General features: G+C 34.3%; 1 protein-coding gene across 3 annotated transcripts in view; it reads left to right on the top strand.

Moving 5' to 3' along the window:
* LOC306872378 (FERM, ARHGEF and pleckstrin domain-containing protein 1-like) overlaps nucleotides 1–22,855 on the top strand; it is a 72,231-nt gene extending 49,376 nt beyond the window's left edge. For 2 of the 3 annotated variants that reach the window (XM_079420896.1, XM_079420895.1), the window contains exons 14-27: nucleotides 2,258–2,445; nucleotides 4,371–4,460; nucleotides 7,308–7,441; nucleotides 9,672–9,753; nucleotides 10,969–11,206; nucleotides 11,456–11,586; nucleotides 11,664–11,732; nucleotides 12,612–12,701; nucleotides 13,188–13,270; nucleotides 14,644–14,756; nucleotides 15,715–15,878; nucleotides 20,134–20,241; nucleotides 20,319–20,470; nucleotides 21,884–22,855. In XM_079420896.1, coding sequence (XP_079277022.1) covers nucleotides 2,258–2,445; nucleotides 4,371–4,460; nucleotides 7,308–7,441; nucleotides 9,672–9,753; nucleotides 10,969–11,206; nucleotides 11,456–11,586; nucleotides 11,664–11,732; nucleotides 12,612–12,701; nucleotides 13,188–13,270; nucleotides 14,644–14,756; nucleotides 15,715–15,878; nucleotides 20,134–20,241; nucleotides 20,319–20,470; nucleotides 21,884–21,965 — 1,724 coding nt within the window. In that variant the 3' untranslated portion in view covers nucleotides 21,966–22,855. The remainder of the gene's footprint in view (nucleotides 1–2,257; nucleotides 2,446–4,370; nucleotides 4,461–7,307; nucleotides 7,442–9,671; nucleotides 9,754–10,968; nucleotides 11,207–11,455; nucleotides 11,587–11,663; nucleotides 11,733–12,611; nucleotides 12,702–13,187; nucleotides 13,271–14,643; nucleotides 14,757–15,714; nucleotides 15,879–20,133; nucleotides 20,242–20,318; nucleotides 20,471–21,883) is intronic. The other variant, XM_079420897.1, reaches the window with a different exon arrangement.
* The last annotated feature ends 172 nt before the right edge of the window (nucleotides 22,856–23,027 follow it).

Genomic DNA, 23,027 nt, shown 5'->3' with positions numbered 1-23,027 from the left:
CTTAATTTCTTTTTTCCTAAACAAACCGCTGTATCTCTGGCACGCCTCATCAATGTCATCTGTTTGTGGTGCGTTTGCAATGCTTGATGTGCACTTGATTTGTACGTATATTAACCTGTGCTCAGGTTGCATTGCTTTTAAGACCTCTCCTGCCCAATTTCAGCACTGTTCTAGCAGCATGTATCTCTGGAATGCCTCACCTTGTCTTTTTTACCTTTCTCTTGGAAGCATGGCAACCTGTCCTTGTCTCTGCATTTTGCTGCCCTGTCCTTTTCATATGTGTAAAAGACTTTGCATTGACAGGGGACCATTAAAATGCAGTGGTCTTTTGAAGTGGAGATGGATGTAGGTGAGAATTGGACAGACTGTGAGTAAGAAACCTTTGAGGCTCAGAATGTGAAGTCTAAAAAGATTAGGAAGGTTTTCAAGAGCTGTCCTGCGCTGTACTTATGTTCAGTCTGACCTTTTATCCAGAAGTTTTTGCACTGTTTTTGTGCTCGTTTTTTTTTTTTTGCATATATTTTATTGGGTTCTTTTGCATTAGGGAATGCATTTGCAATATAATCTTAAACAAACAAAAAAAAATTCCAAAAGCCAACTTTTCAGTTCTTTTGAGAAATTTTCTTTATTTTTGCATGGCAATCTTATGTCAGTGAAAGGTTTTGGAAAGTGTTGGCAAAGCCATTCGCAAGACCACTGCAATTTTTGGGTCCGTTACTCAAAATTTGGCAATATTTATTGGAAAACGTCAGTTTATGCCACTGTTGATATGAATGTATACAATCCTCACCCACCCATTGATCTGTAATTTATCATTGCCAGTGACCAAAGTAGTTCCTAGCTTTTTGTAAATTACACTTATATGTGATTTTACTTGTAGCTTTTATCACAAGAATACTGTAGCAATTTTGAATGATTCACTCTTTTTCAACCTGTGATTTTTTTTTCGGTATGAAATGTACATTGCTGAGGTATACGAAATGTTCCAGATATATTTATGTAATATATTGTAACTGTACTTTCTTAAAATACTGATAATTAACAGTGCAATCACTGTGGCACATATGCAAAACGATTAACCATAAGTGTATGTGTTTACAAACCGTCTCACGTAGACTGTACTAGACTAAATAACCAGATAAGCAAAGGAGAGGTCACACCTGTGAGCCTTAGTATACGTTTTTTTTTTTACTCTTCCTCCCTGTTGCAACCCTGTAGCACTTATAAATGGACTTTCTGAAGTCTCAAGGTTGTTAACCTTCTCTGTGCCTGTTCACAGGTTCTGTATGACTGATGTCTGTTGGGTTTTTTTACTACTCCAAGCCCTATTCAGTACTCTTTTTTTTAAATTCTGGAACACTTTAACATTGTAAATGAATGTGAATTAGAAGCAATAAAACATGGTACTTGTGAAGTGGGACTCCAGATGTTTTCTCCGATGCCTGTAGATGTTAGCGCCTTGTTTGGTGGTAGAGTAGTCGTAGTCGTTTAGTTGTTTGTCTTGCATGTTTGCATGTGTGCGTGATGAGGCCTTTGTCACCAGATTTGCGGCTCGTCCAGCGTCCTCAATAATGGCTGCGCTCTGGACATTCGGTGCATTTGCAATGTCCTGGTTCGCATGTCGCATCCCATTTGTGCCAAGGCATGGGACACGAAACGTAGTCGGGCAAGTATGTGAATGTACTTGTGTAGTGAATGTATAGTGGTCTGAAGATTTCCCCATCATCCAGGGAATGTGTTATGCATCCCAGCAGTGTCCTCAGGCAGAAATCCCAGACTGGGATGGTGTGACTCACTCATGTCTGGATCCCGATGTGGTGCTGTCATCCGTAGTCCATTTCCAAACACAATGTGTGTCGTGCAGCTTTACCCCTTGGCGATTTTGAATCTTTACTAGTACTATAAAGGATAAAAATGTCAAAACTACCCTGCAGAAAAGCCCTGCTGAGACTGGCATGGATTTGCATGCTTGCCCAAGCTGGTTGGTGCTGGTCTTACTGGTAAACCATGCTTTTTTTTGTTAAAGCTGTTGACTAAAAAGTCTTGTTTGTGAAGATTTCTGGTCATGATACCAGCATCTAAAATGCTTGCTGGTCACTAGTTGCTTTTTTCAGTAGGGTAGTTTGACTGAATGTACATTTTGAACCCTTGTACTTGATTGTATTTACTAACTGCAGTAGGTCTCACTCCATTGATATTTGATAACCCAATCTGCATTACTTCAAGGCTTTAGCATGACCTGCCTGTTCTCCTGTAGGTCCAGTTTCCAGGAGCCCTCAGCACAGCGAGTCTCCGTCTACAGGCCAGGTGATGGTGAATGGCCAGAAACAGAGTCTCAGCCTGGGCCAAAGTCCAGACGGACGGCAGCCTTCGCCTCTCACCACTCCCTTACTGACGGACGCCGGCTTCGTCCGCACAGACGACGAGGACGAGGTTCGGAGGAAGGTTTGTTTTTTGGAGAGGGAACAATGTTCAAGATTAGCAGCATGTGCTTGTAAAAACTGGCCTTGGTGGGTCACTTTGGCCGTTTACTGCTGTATTACGTGGCTAAAGTCAAATTGTTGACTGTTGTAAGAATGTTATTCTGAACTTCGCTGATCACTGATCAGATCTATAAACCATCTAGAAAAAGTTGTTTAGGTTCACCAATCTTGAAGGGATAGTTCACCCAGAAATGATTTTTTTTTTCCATTGTTGACTCACCCTCACATTGTTCCAAAACTACTTGAGTTTCTTTCTTCTCTTGAGCACAAATTAAGATATTTTGAAGAATGTTGGTAACCAAACAGCTGACGGTAGCCATTGACATCCATGGTATGAAAAATCACTGTGGAAGTCAATGGCTGCCGTCAACATTTTTGGGTGAACTATCCCTTTAATGCTGATCTAGAGAGAAGGGTTTAGTTTAAAATCATAAAATCATGTGAAAGAGCTAACATATAGTATTTATTTATAATATTAACTCTAAATAAACTATTTTTTATTATATAAATTAATAATATTAATATTTCATTATGCAGTTTTATAAAAAAAAATCTGTATTTTTATGTTTACAATGTAAATGTTTTTGTTTATTAGAATATAAGAACACCACAATCGTCTCCTCAGCAGTAGTTTTCAAGGACCCTCGGCTAATTTTCCTCTTTAAATTTACATTATGCTTGAATTGAAGGCACTCTAGACAAATTAAGGTTACGGTGAGAAGTGGAAGGGTTGCGTTATAAAAGCGTTTTATCATCATAAGTGCCACTGCGTTTTGGTCAAGTGTCTCTGTGGACGTCTCAGAATAGGAGACCTAGATAAACTCAACCCAAATTCCAGTCTATTTAGGGCAGATTATGTAGCGGCGGAGTGAAGCGGCTCAGTGAACAGTGAGAGTTTTACTTCACTGAGACATCGCTGTGTGTGTGCGAGGAAGTTTGCTTTGGTCATAGATGTTGTCTGCTGATTTTCTACTTTCTACAGTTCTTGGCATTTGGTTCAACAGAGCATTTTATTGGACTAAAATGTCCCTTGATGTTTATGTTTCTGACCCATTTTAAAGCAAAAAACTTAATATTTTAAATATATTTAATTGATTTTAAATGCCTCTAAAAGTATAGAAATATCTCCTGTTATTTGTTTGTGAACTTATTTAATTGTGTCCTCATAATTTTAGTGCTGGGCAACAATTATTTACATGTATATATTTATATTCATATAATTTATATTATAAATAAATATATTTATTTATAATATAAATAATTATATTTAATATATAAACATACAATTTTTCTTAAATGTGTACATGCGTGTGTGTATTCATATACAGTATATAATAAATATCAACAGTACACGCACATATGTGACCCTGGACCACAAAACTTAAGTCGCTGGGGTATATTTGTAGCAATAGCCCAAAATACATTGTATGGGTCAAAATTAACCATTTTTCTTTTATGCCAAAAATCATTAGGATATTAAGTAAAGATCATGTTCCATGAAGATATGTTGTAAATTTCTTCCCATAAATATATCAAAACTTCATTTTTTATTAGTAATATGTATTGCTAAGAACTTCATTTGAACAACTTTAAAGGCAATTTTCTCAGTATTTTGATATTTTAACACCCTCAGATTCCAGATTTTCAAATAGTTGCATCTCAGCCAAATATGGTCCTATCATAACAAACCATACATCAATGGAAGGATTATTTATTCAGCTTTCAGATGATGTATGACTCTGTTTCAAAAAATTGACACTTAAAACTGGTTTTGTGGTCCACGGTCACATACAGTATATTATGTACACAATTTTGGATGTGATTAATCATTGCCCAACACTACTTAATTTTTAATTTAATTTAATTTTTCCTTTCTTCCACTCACAGAGGTTCCCAACCGATAAAGCGTACTTCATCGCCAAAGAGCTCCTGACCACAGAGAGGACGTATCTGAAGGATCTGGAGGTCATTACCGTGGTAAGACTCTAAATGCTCAATCAGTCTCATGTAGGCATTGAGTTTTCAGTCTAATGTAATATATGGAGCATTCCAGCTGTGACTTGCGCTGTTGTTTAAGTTTTGTTAGTTTTGAAATACTTTGAAATTTTTACCTTTTCTGAAGAAAATGTGAATATGCCGCAAACCTTCTCAGTATTTTCTAAACATTGTTTCAAAGCTTGTTGCTATGCAGTTGCTATGGTGATCTGTTTGTGTGTTTCCCCCAAACACTTGCTATGCATTTGTTTAAGTACTGTGAGTGTTGAATTTTTTTGGTGGTTGTTAGGGCACTTATAAGCTGTTGTTAGGTTTTTTGTGTAGTTGCTAGGGTGTTGCTAGGTATTCTTTATGGTTGCTAATGGTTTGTGGTAGTTGTAAGGGCATTGTTAGACTGTTGCAAAGATGTTTGGGTGTGAGTAGCATTGCTAGATGGTTGCTATGGTGTTTTTAATGGTTGCTAGGGTTCTAATGTGTGATAGGATAATGTTTAAACATTGCTAGAGTGATCATTGCTAGCAGTTGCTAATGTTTTCTGGTAGTTGTTAGGTTGTTGGCAAAGATGTTAGAGTGTTTCTATGATTATCTGGGGGTTGTTGTGGCTTTTCTAGATGGTTACTAGGGTACACTACGTGGTTACTAGAGTATTAAAGCATTTTGAGTGTTGGTAAGGTTTTCTTGTTGTTGCTTGGGTGTTAAGTTGTTGTGAGGGTGTTTCGGATAGTTGTTAGGGCATTGCTAGACAGTTGATATAGTGGTGTTAATAGTTGCTAGGTTGTTGCTAAAGTTTTCTAGCAGAATGTTTTGACATTTCTAGGGTGCTCTGGGTAGTTTCTAGGGTGTTGTTTTCTGGTGGTTGTCAGGGCATTGTCAGGCTGTTGCAAAGATGTTTGGGGTGTTGTGTAAGGCGTTGCTAGATTGTTGCTAGGGTGATTTAGGTGATTGCTAGGGCTTTCTTGATGGTTGCTGAGGTGTTCTGGATAATTGTTGCCAGGGGGTTGCTACCAAAACCATAACATTGTTGTCAAGTGGTTGCTAAGGTTTTTGTTTGGTTTCTAAGATTTTTTGTTTGGTTGCTCTGGTGTAATAAGCAGTTCCTAGGGTGTTCTGGATTGTTGCTAGTTAGTTTCTTGTAATTCTTCATGCAGTTAAATCCTTAAATATTGTAGTGTTTTTGACAAAAATGTTATTGTCGATAATGAAGTCACGTTTTTGAACATTTTGATGTTTATATCTATTTTTTATGGAGGTTAAGGAGAAACATTTACACCAAACATAATAAAGTGTTTAATATAAGGTGTAGTTGTTGTTCCTTCACTGCTTGGCTCCTCCTGTCTGTACGTCTGCTTTGTAATGCATCTCTTTGATGTCTTACAAGGTAGCGGAAAGAAGCAGCAGGGCAACACGTTTATACGTCTCATAAATATTTCCTTTTGGCTTGTGGATCTGAAGCTGCTGTTTGGATCCCAGACCGCCACACCTGCCCGGACTGTGCGCGTTATTACAGCTGCATCTGTTCAACAGTTTAAACACCATAGAGATCTCCTCACAGCCATCTGCACTACTAGTGAGCGAAGAGGCACAATTAAGGTCAAAGTATACTTTTACGCGTATGTGAGGGTCTGCGTACGGTGTGCGTGACGCAAATTTTATCACCAGAAAACTACACGCAACACCTGATTTTTGTGGAATGGCAGAGACTTTGTAGGTCGCACATGTGCATTGAATTTGTTTTGCACTAATCTGTTTCTCCACAAGGTAGCAGTACTGGCCTGGGCCGTTGTTTCACAGTAGAAAACAAAACTAAAGAGACAGAACAACAACAACAACAAATCAGATAACCACGACTTTAGTTTAAAAGAGTACAGACATTTTTATCATTCATAACTTCTGATTTTTGTTGGTTGCTAGGTGGTTGTTAGGGTTTTTGGTTGGTTGCTAGGTGTTTTTCAGGGTTTTTGGATGGTTGCTAGGGTGTCAGTAAGCAGTTTCTAGGGTGTCCGGGTTAATTGTTGACAAGTTGCCAGATGGATGCTAGGGTTTTTAGTTGATTGCTAGGTGGTTGTTGGGGTTTTGGTTGGTTGCTAGGTGGTTGTTAGGGTTTTTGGTTGGTGGCTAGGTGTTTTTTAGGGTTTTTGGATGGTTGCTAGGGTGTCAATAAGCAGTTTCTAGGGTGTTCGGGTTAATTGTTAACAAGTTGGCAAGTGGTTGTTAGGGTTTTTGCTTGGTTGCTAGGTGGTTGTTAGGGTTTTTTGATTGGTTGCTAGGTGGTTGTTAGAATTTTTGGTTGGTTGCTAGGTGGTTGTTAGATTTTTTTTGTTTGGCTGCTAGGTGGTTGTTAGGCTTTTGGATGGTTGCTAATGATTTTTGGGTGGTTGCTAAGGTCTTCTGGTGTGCTAGGGTGTTGCTTGACGGTTTCTTATTATATATCATGTAGAATATTTTTTTGTAAGGGCGCACAGTGTAAAATGTTTTGTAGTATCCAGAACTTGAGATTGAAGAGACAAAGAGTCTTTATTCATAGATTCTTCTGTCATCACGTCACACAGTCTGTTTGAGATAGTCATCACACTGATAATTTCTTCATGTTCAGATCTGTATGAAGAAGTCAAATGGTTTTACACTGTGGGATTTCATGTTTGATGTGATGATAGGGAAACGACTGATGTGTTCCTCCATTTACTGTAGACCATTTAAAGGCTCATATCATGGAAAACTGATTTTGAGTTTGATGAGCTAGATGTATTCAAAGCTTCCACTACAACTCATCCAGAGCTTGAATGCTGTGAAAATGTCTAATGTTTTTCTTCTTTCCCTTTATGTTTTCAGTCCTTTCAGAAGTCCATTGGGAAGGACGAAGCCATGCCGGACTCCTTGAGGAATCTCATATTTGCCCATTTTGAACCAGTGTATAAATTCCACGAGACGTTCCTGAAGGACGTGGAGCAGCGTCTGGCTCAGTGGTGTGTATATCAGATAAACGTGTTTGTTATATTGCAATGTGCCCAAACTGCTCCAACCATAACAGATACACGCCTCGATCTGCCATTCGGTATTTTAACGCACCATTTCATGCCTTTTCATTTGCTAGTCAAATGACAATTGCATTGCATCAAATCTAGTTAGCTGTAACATGACAAGAAATTACGCACACATGACAGAAATACATAAAAGTGCATCTGTCAAGAACATGCCCAGGCCATATTTAATCGCAAAATCAAAAGAAAAAAAATATGAAATTATATTTTGCATGCAGAAAATATGTCATGACATTATTTTAGTGAAAGTTAAACACTTTTTCTGCTGCATTTTGGTCCTAAAAACGCCCTTTATGTTCATAACACTGCATGGTTTGATGCTGGTTTTCTGTTGTCTGCCTTCAGGCTGCATAAGTAGTTTAACTAGCATAACTAGCAAGTCTTGTTTAATTGAACGGCTTCACAAATTATGTTTTGCTAGACACCAGATAGACCCGTGTATTATTTCATTTATAAATTAAATAAATATAAATATTTATATTTGTGTTTTTATAAAATATTAATGTTATAAAATATAATATTAATATTTTAAAATAAAATATTAATATATTAGAATATATATTAGTAAAATGTATATAATTGTCATTATTCACACACATATTTACATTATAATATTATTAATATATCTTTGCATTATACATTTAATTTGTGAGAATTCTTATTTTTTATTAAATGATTGTTTTTTAATTTGATCAGTCAAATAATGCATTAAAAATGTATGACATTTTATATATACTAGCATTTTTCTAGAAAAAAAGATGTTTTAAGATAATTTCTATAATATTTCTAATTATTGCTTTATATGTATCATATATTATATTATCTATCTGTCCATCCATCCATCCATTTTTTTTTGTATATTGTGCCATAAGACACAGCTCATCTTTTTTTTTAGAGCGTAAGTCTTTAGAAATGGTGCTCAGAACAGAGCTGCAGTATCAGACTCTACACATGTTCTCCGCTCCTGCAGTATAATGTGTTCAGACAGTAACTGATGGAGCTCTGCCGGCTCAGATGTTCTCCTGCGCGGCTGTAATGTTTAATGCTGCTCTGTGGGGAGCGGGTTGGACCTGTGCTAAAGGACAGGATGATAAATAGAGGGTTTAGTGTGCGGTGGCTCTCGGTGAGGAGCGGGGAACGGCTCAGTAGCATGACAGATGGCGCTTCATTGCATCGATGTACACCAGAGTCATCTGCTGGACGACATGAGAACTTCAGTTCACCCAAAATTCAAACTCATTTACTCTCTTGAAGTTCAAACATGTATGAATGACTTTCTTCTGTCGAACAGAAATTTAGATGTTTAGCAGAATGTGCAAGATGCACTGTCAATGGACGTACAGGTTCAAAAAGGGAAACAAAATCTCAAAAATGTAATCAGTATGACTTGTGCACAATATTCAAAGTCTTGACGTATGATACATTTTTGTTAGGATCAAACCCAAATGTAAGTCATTCATCAGTTTTCAAATCTCATTCAGGCTTGCGGCAAACCTCTAAAGAATCATCATGTTGGCATTTTGTTGCTGTCAGATTGTTTTTATTTAATGACGTTAGCGACTAATACAAAGTTACTGCAGTTTTATTATTATTACAAGTAAAGTATTTTGGCAGAAATATGGCTCATTCGTATTAGGGGAATTTGTAGAGCAGGGGTGTCAAACTTAGTTCCTGGAGGGCCGCAGCCATGCAGAGTTTAGCTCCAACCCTAATTAAACACACCTGATCCAGCTAATCAGGTCCTTCAGGCTTATTTGGAAACTACTAGATGGTTTGTGTGTTGGACTAAACTAAACTCTGCCTGAACTGAGTTTGACACCCCTGCTGTAAAGTATATAAAACATTTTTTTTAAAATGCTCTAAAATTGCCAGAATTTGTTAAAATGCCAAAATATTCACTATTAGCATTGCATTAATAACATCAGAGTGTGTGAATGTGTCATTTCCTTAGAAAGTGAGTCCAACAACAATCATCAATTTAAAAAAGGAAATATGTTCGTATTAAATTATTACATATAATTGAAATATATAATTAAAAAATATAATATTTAATATATATTAAATTTAATGTAATGAATAACATAAATGTAATATATATTTATAAAATACTGAATATATTAATTGAATGATTGTTAATTTTGTTTGTTGTTCCCAGGGAAGGTAGATCTAATGCACACATCAAAGGAGACTACCAGCGCGTCGGAGACGTCATGCTGAAGAATATCCAGGGTTTGAAGGTCAGAACATCTAGATCTTTCTTTGATCCTCCTTGATTTCACTGAGATATTAGTTTTGGACAATGTTTTTTCTATAAGACATAAAATGGGAATATGAAATGGGATATAAAATGGGACAAAAATTGTCATCCAAATGTTTGAAAACATAAAAAAATATAATAATAATAATTATTATTATTTTATTTTCATAAATGTTTGAGGTGATGTAATACTGTGCCATAAGCTAGACCTGAAAGTAAACCATATAAACACAATAAACATGTAGGATGCCGATGGTGTGCAAGAAATGAAAAGATTACTATGGTATTATCATAGTACATGACCAAAAACATGATCTCAGATACTTTGCACTGCACTGTACCACTGGACTATATGATTACTGTTCATGGTGTTTTCAAAAAATACTCTGTGTTGGGGAAAGTTACTTTTAAGAGTAATGCATTACAATAATGAGTTACTCCCTAAAAAAGTAACTGATTAGTTACTTAGTTACTTTTCATGCTAAGTAACGCATTGTTACTTTTGCATTCATTTTCTCATCTGGGTTGGGGTTGCTTCTCTGTTTTTAATATAAAAAAGTTATATTTTGGTATATGTAAAAGCCCTTTCACACCAAAAGTGAAGTGAAATATGTAAATGTAAATTCAACATATTTAACTATTGCAGGTTTGCATCATATTCTGAGTTTCCGTTTCAGTTTTTATTCATTTTGAGGAATGCTAAATCTGTTTTTGTGCCAGTGAGATGAGTAAATGCATGTTCATATTTAGTCTAGAACTACAGTAGCCATCGTATTTACACATTGCACACAACGCCTCTGCACTTACTGCAGATTTTTCTCAGCATGGGAACACAAGAGCTGTTAGAAAACAAAATAACTGGCATTACTTATTTGAGGAATTAACTCAGATATTTTACTGATAAAAAAAATGTATAGCCTGTATGCGCTGCTAAATGCATAAAAATGTAAAAAAATTAAAAATGTACTTGAAAAAATGTAATCTGATTACATAACTCAAGTTACTTGTAATACTTTACCCCTAAAGTATTATCAAAATAGCATTTTATTTACACTTGTATCATGGAAATATTTGCATTCTTAGACTATCATGATACAGGAAAGTAATGTGGTTTTGGCCATGGTGTGATGATGGTAATGCCATACTGTAGTATTATTGTAGATTAGCTCATCTGTGACTGGTTTTGTTTCCTCAGCTGCTCACGGCTCATCTTCAGAAGCATTCGGAGGCGCTGCTGGAGCTGGAGCACATGTGTCGCTCGTCCCGGAGGCTGGAGGGTCTGTGTCGAGACTTCGAGCTGCAGAAGGTGTGTTACCTGCCCCTCAATATCTTCTTCCTGCGGCCGCTGCACCGTCTCATGCACTACAAGCAGATCCTGGAGCGCCTGTGCAAACACTACCCACCGACACACGAGGACTTCAGAGACTCGCGAGGTACGCCGTCCCACGGCCACTTTAGCCTTCGGTCTCTGTTTCTGATTCAGAATTAATTATTATAATAGTAATTACATGTAACGTGTAACAAGGACAATTTAAAGCTATTTAGGACACCCTTAGGACACCTTAAAGCACCTATTGAGGTGGGATATGGGGAAGGTTATGGACAGGTTTGGTGGTTTGGCTTGGTTTAAAGGTGAGTAAAGGTGTAAGGGATGTTCTCAAGATGCTTCTCGTCTGTTCCAGCTGCGCTTGCGGATATTTCTGAGATGGTCGTGCAGCTGCATGGCACCCTCATCAAGATGGAGAACTTCCAGAAGCTTCTCGAGCTCAAGAAAGACCTCTCTGGCATCGAAAATCTTGCCATTCCTGGACGGGTCAGTTCTGATGGGCTTGAAATGAACGAGTTTGTTAGAAATGTTCTGGTGTGACCTGGTTGTGTCTGTTTTGGCAGGAGTTTATCAGGCTTGGTTGTCTCAGCAAACTCTCTGGAAAAGGTTTACAGCAGAGAATGTTCTTCCTGGTAAGAGAAGATAACTTATACTAGTTACATAGTACTAGACATCTGTTACAGCCAGATGGTTAGTTGGTTATAATCTGTTCAGACTTGAAGCATCCTTTATTATAAGAACTGTATTGGTTTGACTGCTGTATGAATAGGAAAAAAGTACTTCAGTGTTACCAATTTATTTATTTTTTAAATATTTTATTTATGTTGTATTCGATCATTTATGATCTGTTTGTTTAATTTATTAATAATAAAAATGTATTGTTCATTTATTTATATTTTTGATCATTTATTATTTAGTTTTATTTGCTTTTATTTTTGGTGTTTCATTTTTTGTTTTCTTTTGTTACATTTTCAATATATTAATATTTTTTAACTTTTTAATTCTATGAATGTTTTGTTTTGTTTTATTTTTAAATGTATTATTTTTGTTCTATTTAACTTTTTAATTAATGTATTATGTTTTGTGTTTTATTTTAAATGCATTCTTTTTATATTATTATTTAATGTTTTGTTTGAATTTTTTTGTTTTGTTTTATTTTTAAATGTATTAATTTAATGTTTAATTTTCTTATTGTCTATTTTATTTTATTTTATTTTAGTTTTTTGTTTTATTTTGTATTTTTGTGTTTTTATGTTTTGTTTTATTTCATATTATTTAGGTTTTATTAATTTTTTTTCTGTTCTATTATTACCACAGTACAGTTTTCTAAGTATTGACCAAAATGTACCATGATATTACCATGTTTTTGGACCCCTGCTATAGTAATAGTATGGTATTTTTTCAAGTGCCTTGGAGTACGAGTTTAAGTGAATCATCTTTCTTGATAGTTTTAGGAGAGATAAAACAATGAACACTAATACATTTCTTTCTCCTCTTGAATCTGTTTGCAGTTCAATGATGTTCTGATGTACACGAGTCGAGGGATGACGACCTCCAATCAGTTCAAAGTGCACGGCCAGCTTCCTCTGTACGGCATGACGGTGGGTAATATTTGATTCATATTTGACCACAACATAAACAGTGATGTATGTTATAATACTCCCTTCACTGACAGTAGCATTCAGTACAGCAGCACTGCCTGTGTTTTGCTGCATGCGCTCTGTTTGTTTTGGCCGTGTTCCTGCCGCCTCCGTCTCCAGTTACTAATTTCACATTCACACAAACAGGAGCTCCATTGTTCTGCGGGCCACAGCTCCGGCGCGTCCCACTAAATTGCATATTGCATGTAAATGTAATTATCCAGAAGCACGCAGCATTCAGATGCTGAATTGCAATCTTGATGAGGTTTTAATTGAAAAATAATCAATGCTTTTGTTCAGACCTCGGTGCAAGAGAATCGAGGGCCAAAATAACATCAGTGATGATTATTTTATGCAAAAATCTTATTTAAAGTCGTATTTTTCTTCTTTTGGCTTGGAGGTGAAATGAGTGTATGTAACTGATGGGTTAATCTGTTGTGTTTGTAGATCCGTGAGAGCGAGGACGAGTGGGGCGTCCCACATTCCTTCACTCTGTTTGGACAGAGAGAGTCCGTCGTCGTGGCCGCCAGGTAATTAACATGCTCACTAATTAACTTGTTCAGGGTTTAACTGGTTAATTATTACATGGACGGCTGGCTTTATGCTCGTCGATTTCCATACCGTGCTCTTTCCTTGTTGTTTTCTTGTAAGACTTTTTTTTTTTTTTTCTGTGGAAATCGGTTCACGTCAAAGACATGTTCGTTCGTTCATTCATTCATTCATTCATTCATTCATTCATAAATTAGCGAATACAGTTCTGAGTAAATCACGTTCAGTATCAGTAGATTGTAAAGAGTTATGAAGTGTTGTTGTTCTGTGATCAAATGCATTATATTGCAACATTATATAAAAGCTGTTTCAAATGCATTTACTGAAATAAGATTAGAGCAGATCCGTACAGCAGAAAAAACACAGGAATATTGCAGGATTTTAAATGAGGTTCTGACTGGACAGACCACAATTAAAGCCATGAATAATGACAAAAGGTTTAATTATTATTATTATTATTATTATTATTATTATTGCTACTACTAGTAATGTTTTTATATATAATATGAATAATAATTTTAATATTAATAATATTGTTATTATTATTATTGCTACTACTAGTAATGTTTTTATATATAATATGAATAATAATTTTAATATTAATAATATTGTTATTATTATTATTATTATTATTATTATTATTATTATATGTATGTAATAATTATTATATAATGATGATGATAATAATAAACTAATTTCACAATTGTTTACAATTTTCTTCTTTTTATTATTATAAACAAAATAATTGTTAGATTATTATTATTATTGTTTAAATATAATAACAAACAAAATCATAATTAATAATTATAGAAAACATCATAATAATTAATAATTATTAGCACTATTAAAATGAATCATTATTAAATATACTTCTACTATTAATAATATTTATATTATTATTATTATAAACATTTTTTCCTCTTATCTTATTATTATGTAATAATTGTTACATACATATAACAACGATATTATTATTATTATTATTATTATTAAATATAAAAATACTACTACCAGTAGTAGTAGTAGTAGTAATAATAATAAAAAACTAATTTAACAAATATTTTGTTTACAATAATGCATAATGAAGAAGAAAATGTTTGGTTTTAAATAATTATTATTATTATTTAATAATAATATATAAATAATAGTGATTATTATGGATACTAATATTATTATTATGTAAGTGTTTATTTTACACTTTACTTTAGTAAATATTTATGAATCTATATTGCACTGTGCCTAATAACTAAAAAGGTTGTCAAATGAAACTAAGTGGTGAAATCCTCGTATCACTGTCTGTAGTGCTCTGACTGACAGTAGCTGCATTACTAGTGTCCTCTCGTTCCCTCCGCAGCTCGGCGTCTGAGATGGAGAAGTGGGTGGAGGACATCAAGATGGCCATTGAACTGGCGGACAAATGCAACGGCTCCTCGGCTGAGATCCTGTCCAGCAGTTTCACTGACAGCAGTGAGTTTTCTCATGTTAAGTACTGCTAGAGCTGATTTACTGATCTGACACAGAGCTTCGTGACAGAAATATATGTGTTTAGATGAATAGCGCTTTGATGCAACGGCATGCATATGTTTCTGAGTTTCTGCTCACTGTGTGTGTTTGCACTGGATCTCAGCGTCATGTTTCACAGGTTTCCTCCGGCAGCAGGCTGATTCACACACAGGCTCTTTTTCTTCTGCTTTATTCACATGTACTGAATCTCTTCTGCTTTTCTTTCATCATATTGTTCCTGTCGTCTAGACGTGGAGTTTGTTGTCATTGTGATTTGACTGTTCTCTTCTCTCTCCTGACCTGATGCATGAACTCGTATCCGATTTCAAAGTATTGACAATGTTTTTGTTCGCTGTCTTTGTGTCTCTTTTACATTTATTTTTATTAATAAAATTAATTAATTAATATATTAATTATTTAATTTTTATTGTATTAATATTATCATTGTTATTACATTTATAATAATTTTTTAATTAGAAGGAATTTAAAAGGATTGTGTTTTAATATTAATACAATTATTATTAATGTTAATATCATAAATTATTTTATGTAATTTATTAAAAAAAATAACATTAGAAGTATCATGGTAGTTTGTACCATGATACAGAAACATGGTGTAAACAAAGTAATGAAAAATATATAGTTTTTCAGACATGGTACTACCATGGTATTTTGGATGTGCACCGTGGTATTCTTGAAGGTACTTTGAATACAGTGAAGTGATCACACAGTAATATTATGGTACTTTGATATATGCTATGTTTACCATATTTATGTACCCCTGTGTATTAACTTGAAACTCTGCAGCACCTGGAAGGCTGATTTTACCATGGTACATCTGGTACAAAAACACATAACCTCTAGATATCACCACCTTCCTTTGTTTACTTGTTTAAATGGCTGCTATTCCCACATTTCCCAGAATCCCCTGAGGAGTCTAGCGCCGACCAGGAGTCAGAAGACGACCTGAGCGCCTCGCGGACGTCTCTGGAGCGACAGACGCCTCACCGTGGTAATACCACGGTTCACGTGTGCTGGCATCGCAACACCAGCGTGTCCATGGTGGATTTTAGCGTAGCGTTAGAGGTACCGCAGCGCAGCGTCCCGCTCCAGAGCTCCACAGCTCCGTCTCTGTGTCTGTCTGTGTTTAACCTTCCTCTCTTTCTCTCTCTCCTCCTCCTCGGGGAACTTCCACTGTTTTCAAGGCGTCACTCGTAATTGGTCCCACAAGGAATTTGTGCATCATTCGACTTCTTCATAGTTTTAAATCTGGAAGTAAATGAAGCAGAGGATTTTATTGGTAGCTGAAAGTATTAAACTTGAACGTGAAAATAATCACGTAGAAGTGATTGTGAATTAATAATGACAGAAATGTATTTCACTGCAGAAAATCCTGTTAAAATATCTAGAAATCCTTTATACAAGATACATTTTTCTTTGAGGAGAACAAGAATCATTCGATGATAATAATAGACTCTATTTAAGAATCACAGTAGAGCCTCCAAATACTAATGAACTCAAATCTTTACCAGTCTTTGCCATTATCCTTCAAATGACTAGGTTTCACCCATTTCTCAGCAGACTTTTAATTATTTAAAATATTATACAATTTAGTATCACTTATTCCTTTATATATTTTAAAAAGTACCAGTATGTGTGTGTGTGTATATATATATATATATATATATATATATATATATATATATATATATATATATATATATATATATATATAATTTAATAATTTATATATAAATATATATGTTGCACTAAATGACGATGGAACATTATTTCACCCATATTTTGACATTTAATTTCCACAAAAGTTATTTGAAACATAACAGTCACGTAATATCTTTAATATCTTTCTGTGGATATAAAATCACTTTTGTAAATTTAATTTGATGCAGACGCCAAAATGAGTCTCTTCGGCTTACCAAAACAGCGTTTATTTGATTTAAAAATGCTGTAAAAATTGTGAAATATTATTATAATTTAAAATAGAAATTTTCTCTGTGAATATCTAGTAAAATGTAATTTATTTCTGTGATGCGCAGCTGAATTTTCAGCATCATTACTGCAGTCTTCAGTGTCACATGATCTTCAGAAATCATTCTAATATACTGATTTGCTGAAACATTTATTATTATTATCAATGTTGAAAACAGTTGTGCTGCCCAATATTTTTGTGGAAACCGTGATACAATTTATTTTTCAGGATTCACAGATGAATCCTTGTTTTTCCGAGTCTTGTTTTAAGGATTTTTAGATGTTTTTACTGTAAAGACTGATTCATTAAACTCATTAAGAAGTGTTTTTGTCTTCTTGACTGAATGAGTCTTGAATGAACATCCAGGTTCCTGCTGTTGTTTCTTCTTGAGATCATCAGGCCGTATCCGTATCATTTCTTCCTCCTCCTGTCCGTGTCTCATGTCTCTCTCTGTGTTTGTGTCTCTGTCCGGCTCTGTGTTAGAGGGCCCTAGTCCAGTCAGTCTGTCAGAGGCTCCCGCTGCGGCCCCGCTCAGGGCCCAGGGGCCCGTGTCTCTCTCTCTGGTGTGTTGGTATCGTGTCCAAAGCCTCTGCTTTAGTGAAACCTGCAGGAATAGAGAGGTAAAACATGGACCATTTCACTCACCATGATTTGCTAGCGTTCGTTAAAGTTCAAGGAAAGCTCTTCCAGAAGAGTCTGCAGCTCCATTGGATTGGATTTTGTGATTTGTGTTTGCTTTTGTTTTGTAAAATAAACTGGTTATTAAACACAACAAAAAATCCCATGTAGGAGAAGAACTCAGTCTTATCAAAGGACCTTATAAGTCTTATGACAGACAGGCTGTCTTCAAACCAGAGTTATTATTGTTAACTAAAACTATTCAAAATAAATATCAGTAGTAGAAAGGAAGCGAAAATAAAATAACAAAAACACAAATATTCATAAAAAAAAATGCACTTAAATGAAAATTATAAATGCCTTAAATGCCTTGAAATAGTTGAAATAAAATCCGTTTTAATTAAGGTACTTAAATTACTAAAACTAAAACTGGAATGAGAATTTTAAATTAAATAGAAATATTTCTTGAAAATCAATACAATAAATTAAAAAGACAAAAGCACAAAAAGTAGCAGCAAGAAAAATATTTTTAAATAATAAATATTATTATATTTATTTAATAATATTATGTATTATATAATAGCAATACTTTGCACATAACCAAATTACTAACACTTACAACTAAAATGAAAACTGAAAATATATAAATAAAAGCAGTTTCAGAAATGAAAAACTATAGTTTATATGTGTATATTACATTTACATTACATTTAGTCATTTAGCAGATGCTATTATCAAAAGCGACTTACAAATGAGGACAATAGAAGCAATCAAAACCAACAAAAGAGCAATGATATGCAAGTGCTATAACAAGTCTCAGCTAGCTTAACATAGTACACATAGCAAGGTTTGTTTGATAAATTATATAATAAGTCAAGTTAAATGAGTATATATGTATAAGTAGTACATAAATACTCAAATAACACTGCTTCAAATGACTTGATCTTGATTATTGTCTGAAATAATCATGTTTGTTCAGGTGAATAATTGTTTTACGTTTATATTATCGCCATTAGCTGAATGCTCTGCACATACTGTATAATAATGAGCAGCTGTTTGTGGTGTCCTCTGAACGCTGGCTGTACTTTGGGCTGTGATTCTGTTTCAGTTCAGTGTCTTTCTCTCTTTGAATGTTGTTGAGTGTGTTTGTTTGCTTCAGTTGTTCACTAACAGCACAAATGTGACGATACATATGTTTTAAACCACTGGTTAAAGAGGAATCGAGGGACGTTCATTTAAAACCTGTTAGAATGGAGTTGAACTGGATTTAACTTGACATTACATCTTAAAAATGCAGCACGCTATACTGTCTGCATAGACCCAACATTAAAAATAGTGCTGATGTAATGCAAGAACGTCCTTTAATTAATAAATAAATAGATGGTCCCTTTTTCCATTCAGATCTGATTATAAATTCAAGTATCTTTGACTAACATGGTGACACTTTGTGCTGTCAGTCTCGTTACACCTGGAGTCCAAAATGTGCAACACTGAGGAAAAATTGCTTGCCATTTAAAAATAGACTGCTATTGAAATAGTTTTGTTTGTGAATATTTGGTGATCTGTTGTGCTTTAAATCATGCATTACCTTATTGTAATGTAATGCATGATTTAAATCACAGTATAAGACATCAGTGATGTTAATAAATTAAATGCTAAGTATTAGTAATTAGTAATAAAAATGTGACCCTGGACCACAAAACCAGTCTTAAGTGTCAATTTTTTCGAAATTGAGATTTATTCATTATCTGAAATCTGAATAAATAATCTTTCCATTGATGTATGGTTAGTTATGATCAGATAATATTTGGCTGAGATACAACTATTTGGAAATCTGGAATCTGAGGGTGCAAAAAAATCTAAATATTGAGAAAATCATCTTTAAAGTTGTTCAAATTAAGTTCTTAGCAATGCATATTAATAATCAAAAATTAAGTTTTGATATATTTACAGTAGGAAATTTACAAAATATCTCCATGGAACATGATCTCTACTTAATATCCTAATGATTTTTGGCATAAAAGAAAAATGGATAATTTTGACCCATACAGTGTATTTTTGGCTATTGCTACAAATATACCCCAGCGACTTAAGACTGCTTTTGTGCTCCAGGGTCACAAATAATAGTGGTATTGTAGTATTATTGTTATACTATTATAGTTTTTGTGACCATTTTGAATTAGATTTAATTTTTATATTACTTTCATTTAATGCGGTAAGTTTACAATAAGCTTCCATTTGTTAACATTTAATGAACTACATTAGTTAACATGAACTAACAATGAAAAATTACTTCCAAAACATGTATTAATCTTAGTTAATATACTTAATTCCAAAATGTACTAAAGCATTATTAAAACAACAATTATTATTATTATTTTAATATTATTTGATAAGATTATTTAATGGACCTAAACTAACATGAACAAACACTGAATATTTGTATTTTTATCTTTAACTAATGTTAATGCATCAACTAATAACATTAACTAATGAGATCTTATTGCAAAGTTTTAGTAATTTTGTGATTGATTTTTTTTGTAATGTAATTCTATAATTTATACATTTTTATATGTTTCGTTTTTTTGGTTTATTGTAGTTATTTTAGTACTTAAAGGGACTTAATCTGTACTTCAATGTAAATAAATATATTAATAATATCGGTGGTGTTAATTATGGACCTTGGTTGTATCTGAAGTCTGTTTTCTGATGGTTTTTGTCTTTATTCTTCAGAATCAGCTGTCTGGGAATCTGCTGAGAAAGTTCAAGAACAGCAACGGCTGGCAGAAGTTATGGGTGGTCTTCACCAACTTCAGTCTGTTCTTCTACAAATCACACCAGGTCAGAAGTGATCACAGAAGGACAGTGGTGTGACAGCGCTGTGTTTGGCCGTGTTTAATGTCAAAGTCTCTTTGCAGGATGAGTATCCTCTGGCCAGCCTTCCTCTGCTGGGATACTCCATCACCATTCCCTCAGAGTCTGAGAACATCCACAAAGACTACGTCTTCAAGCTCCATTTCAAATCACATGTCTACTATTTCAGATCCGAGAGCGAGTACACCTTTGAAAGGTACAGTACTGCAACCAACTCAAACCTAAATACTCATGCAAGCTCGGTGTTCAGAATGGAAAACACTATAATACCAATATATATATTAGTGATCGACCGATATAGATTTTTTTATAACCGATATCAATTACTTGCATGTTTATGTGCCCGATTATTGATATGCAGAACCAATATTTATTTACTGTTATAAAGTAAATAAATGACTGAGTGAAGTAAGAACATACTTCACTTTGGTTTTTCCTCTTTTCAGCCATCTTTTTTTTTTTTTAAGTGTTGAAAATTAGCAGTCTTTCATGTTAAATTTAATCTTTATATAACAACCATAAAAACATTTTATTTATAAAAGGCATCAGCTGCAACAACACTAATATTACCAATAAGCAAAATAAATGTAGAATGTCTAATGTTTTCAAATAGAGAAAATAAATAAAGGAGTCATATCAACTTCATTTTAATCTACAGTTTTAGTAGGTTTATAAACTGTTTAATAGGCCTATAGAGTCAAGAATAATTCACTGGATCATTTTAATTGACTGAATAATATTCTCTGGAATATTGGAATATAACAAACAAAACATCGTATATTGTATTTCTCAACTGGAATATTATATCAGAATTATTAATAATGTTTTTGTCACTCTAGATTATGAAATGCCTGCTGACAGCACGGTTTATCTAAGCATTTACACAGAACTATACTCAAACTGCGATCGCTCGCAGAGATAATCAATCATTCATTTCCATAGAGTTGTATTTATTTAGATGTTAATTAGCGAAATAATGATTATATAGTAAATGTTACTACAATTTAGGGTGTTTTAAACAAGTGAATCTTGTTAAAAGTTACATGCGGTGGCCGTGCTGAGCATTTCTTGAGCATCAATCCGCCAAGTGAACAGCAATATGAAGCGGCTTCACGAGACTAATGATGAGCATAGACAACAGAGAGAGAAGTAAATTCAGCGCTTTTATTTCCAGCATGTGCTCATTCATGGCTGCGTATTATTTAATTCAGGCAAAGTTACGTTTTTATTGGGACAGGACTTGACGGATTATTTTACATGACTCCGTGAGTTGCTCTCTATTTGCTCTGCATAAACTACATATCAGGCATTTATGTAGTGCATCTAATTTGTGAAATATCTTAAAGTTTACTAACTTCAGCAATTCTCAAAACACCTACAAGATGGCGGCATTTATCGGTGAATCTGATATTACAAAACCGATATCCGATTATGGTAAAATTATGAAATATCGGGAAAATATCGGTAAATCGATATATCGCTCGATCTCTAAAAGCGATGCAAAATGTTCAATTCAAACAAGAAGTGCTCCACTCATACAAGTATTTTTTTTGCATCATTTTTCTGTATTAAAAATGTATTTATTATGGATGTGTTTGTTGTGTTGTAGGTGGATGGAGGTGATCCGCAGCGCCACCTGCTCATCCAGTCACATCCGCTCTCTGAGCCGCAAAGAGCCCCACATCTACTGACCAAAGACCTCCACAGCCTGAACACATACACACACGTCAGGTTCTCAATCAGGTCCTCTCTACACACTTTAACACGGTTCTTATGGAAGTTTTTTTACTGCTATATCGTTGTTTCACTTTATTGAAAAATTGAGAAGGCTTTGAAGGATTGAGCTGGAGGTCAGTGCCAGAAACACACACACTATCATCACAACATCAGGTCAAAGCCAAACACTTCCAGATCTACAGCTCCTTTCAATGTGCAAAGACACGATATCCTCGTTAGTAAACTACAGTCCTCCTTCATGAAACACAAGAGCTAATTTGTGTAAACCATGCATAAAATTGACAAGAATGCCTTCAGGAATGGTTTATTGAATTAAATGCAATGGTTATGTTGAATGCGATGGTTTGTTGTTATGAATGTTTTATTGATTTGTATGTGAGAGTGTTTTATGAATGCTTTATTGGATGCTATGGTGCACGTGAGACTGGTTTTCTGGAATTGAATGCGAGGGTTTAATCTGAGAAAGGTTTTATGAACAGTTTACGTATGAATTTGTTCTGCTGGTGTTTCATGAATGAGGTCCGATACCTGTAAACGCTGTCAGTCAGATGTTCATCTCTGGACTGTTTTTAAATGTAGTACCACTACAGCTTTTATTACTGACTTCTGGTCTGATGTTTATAAAGGGGTGACGCTTTCTGTCTACATCTCAGTGATTAAAAAAGGAAAAATTAAATCTGGGAAAAAAAAGTGCAGGTCATATTTCACCCCAAAAATTATAGGTATTTTTATTTTATTTTTTAAGAATTAAATATTTTTTTTTTAATTAAAAAATCAGTTATTTTTGGACCTTTTTTTGGCATTTTCATGACAGTTTGCCCTGAAATTTTCATTATTTTAATGCAAAAAAAAAAATAAATAGCACAATTGTTAGTTTACATAATGGTATTATTTGTAGTGCAGAAATACATTTATTCTGATTTTAGTAATAATAAAAAGAAACTGTATGATTATCATTACTGTATTAGAAAAAATAACATGAAAATATTGAGATAATAGTAATAAAAAAAAACTTA

This window comes from Barbus barbus (assembly GCF_936440315.1).
Source record: "Barbus barbus genome assembly, chromosome: 7".
NCBI lineage: Eukaryota > Metazoa > Chordata > Actinopteri > Cypriniformes > Cyprinidae > Barbus > Barbus barbus.
This window is presented reverse-complemented; position numbering and strand designations above follow the sequence as displayed.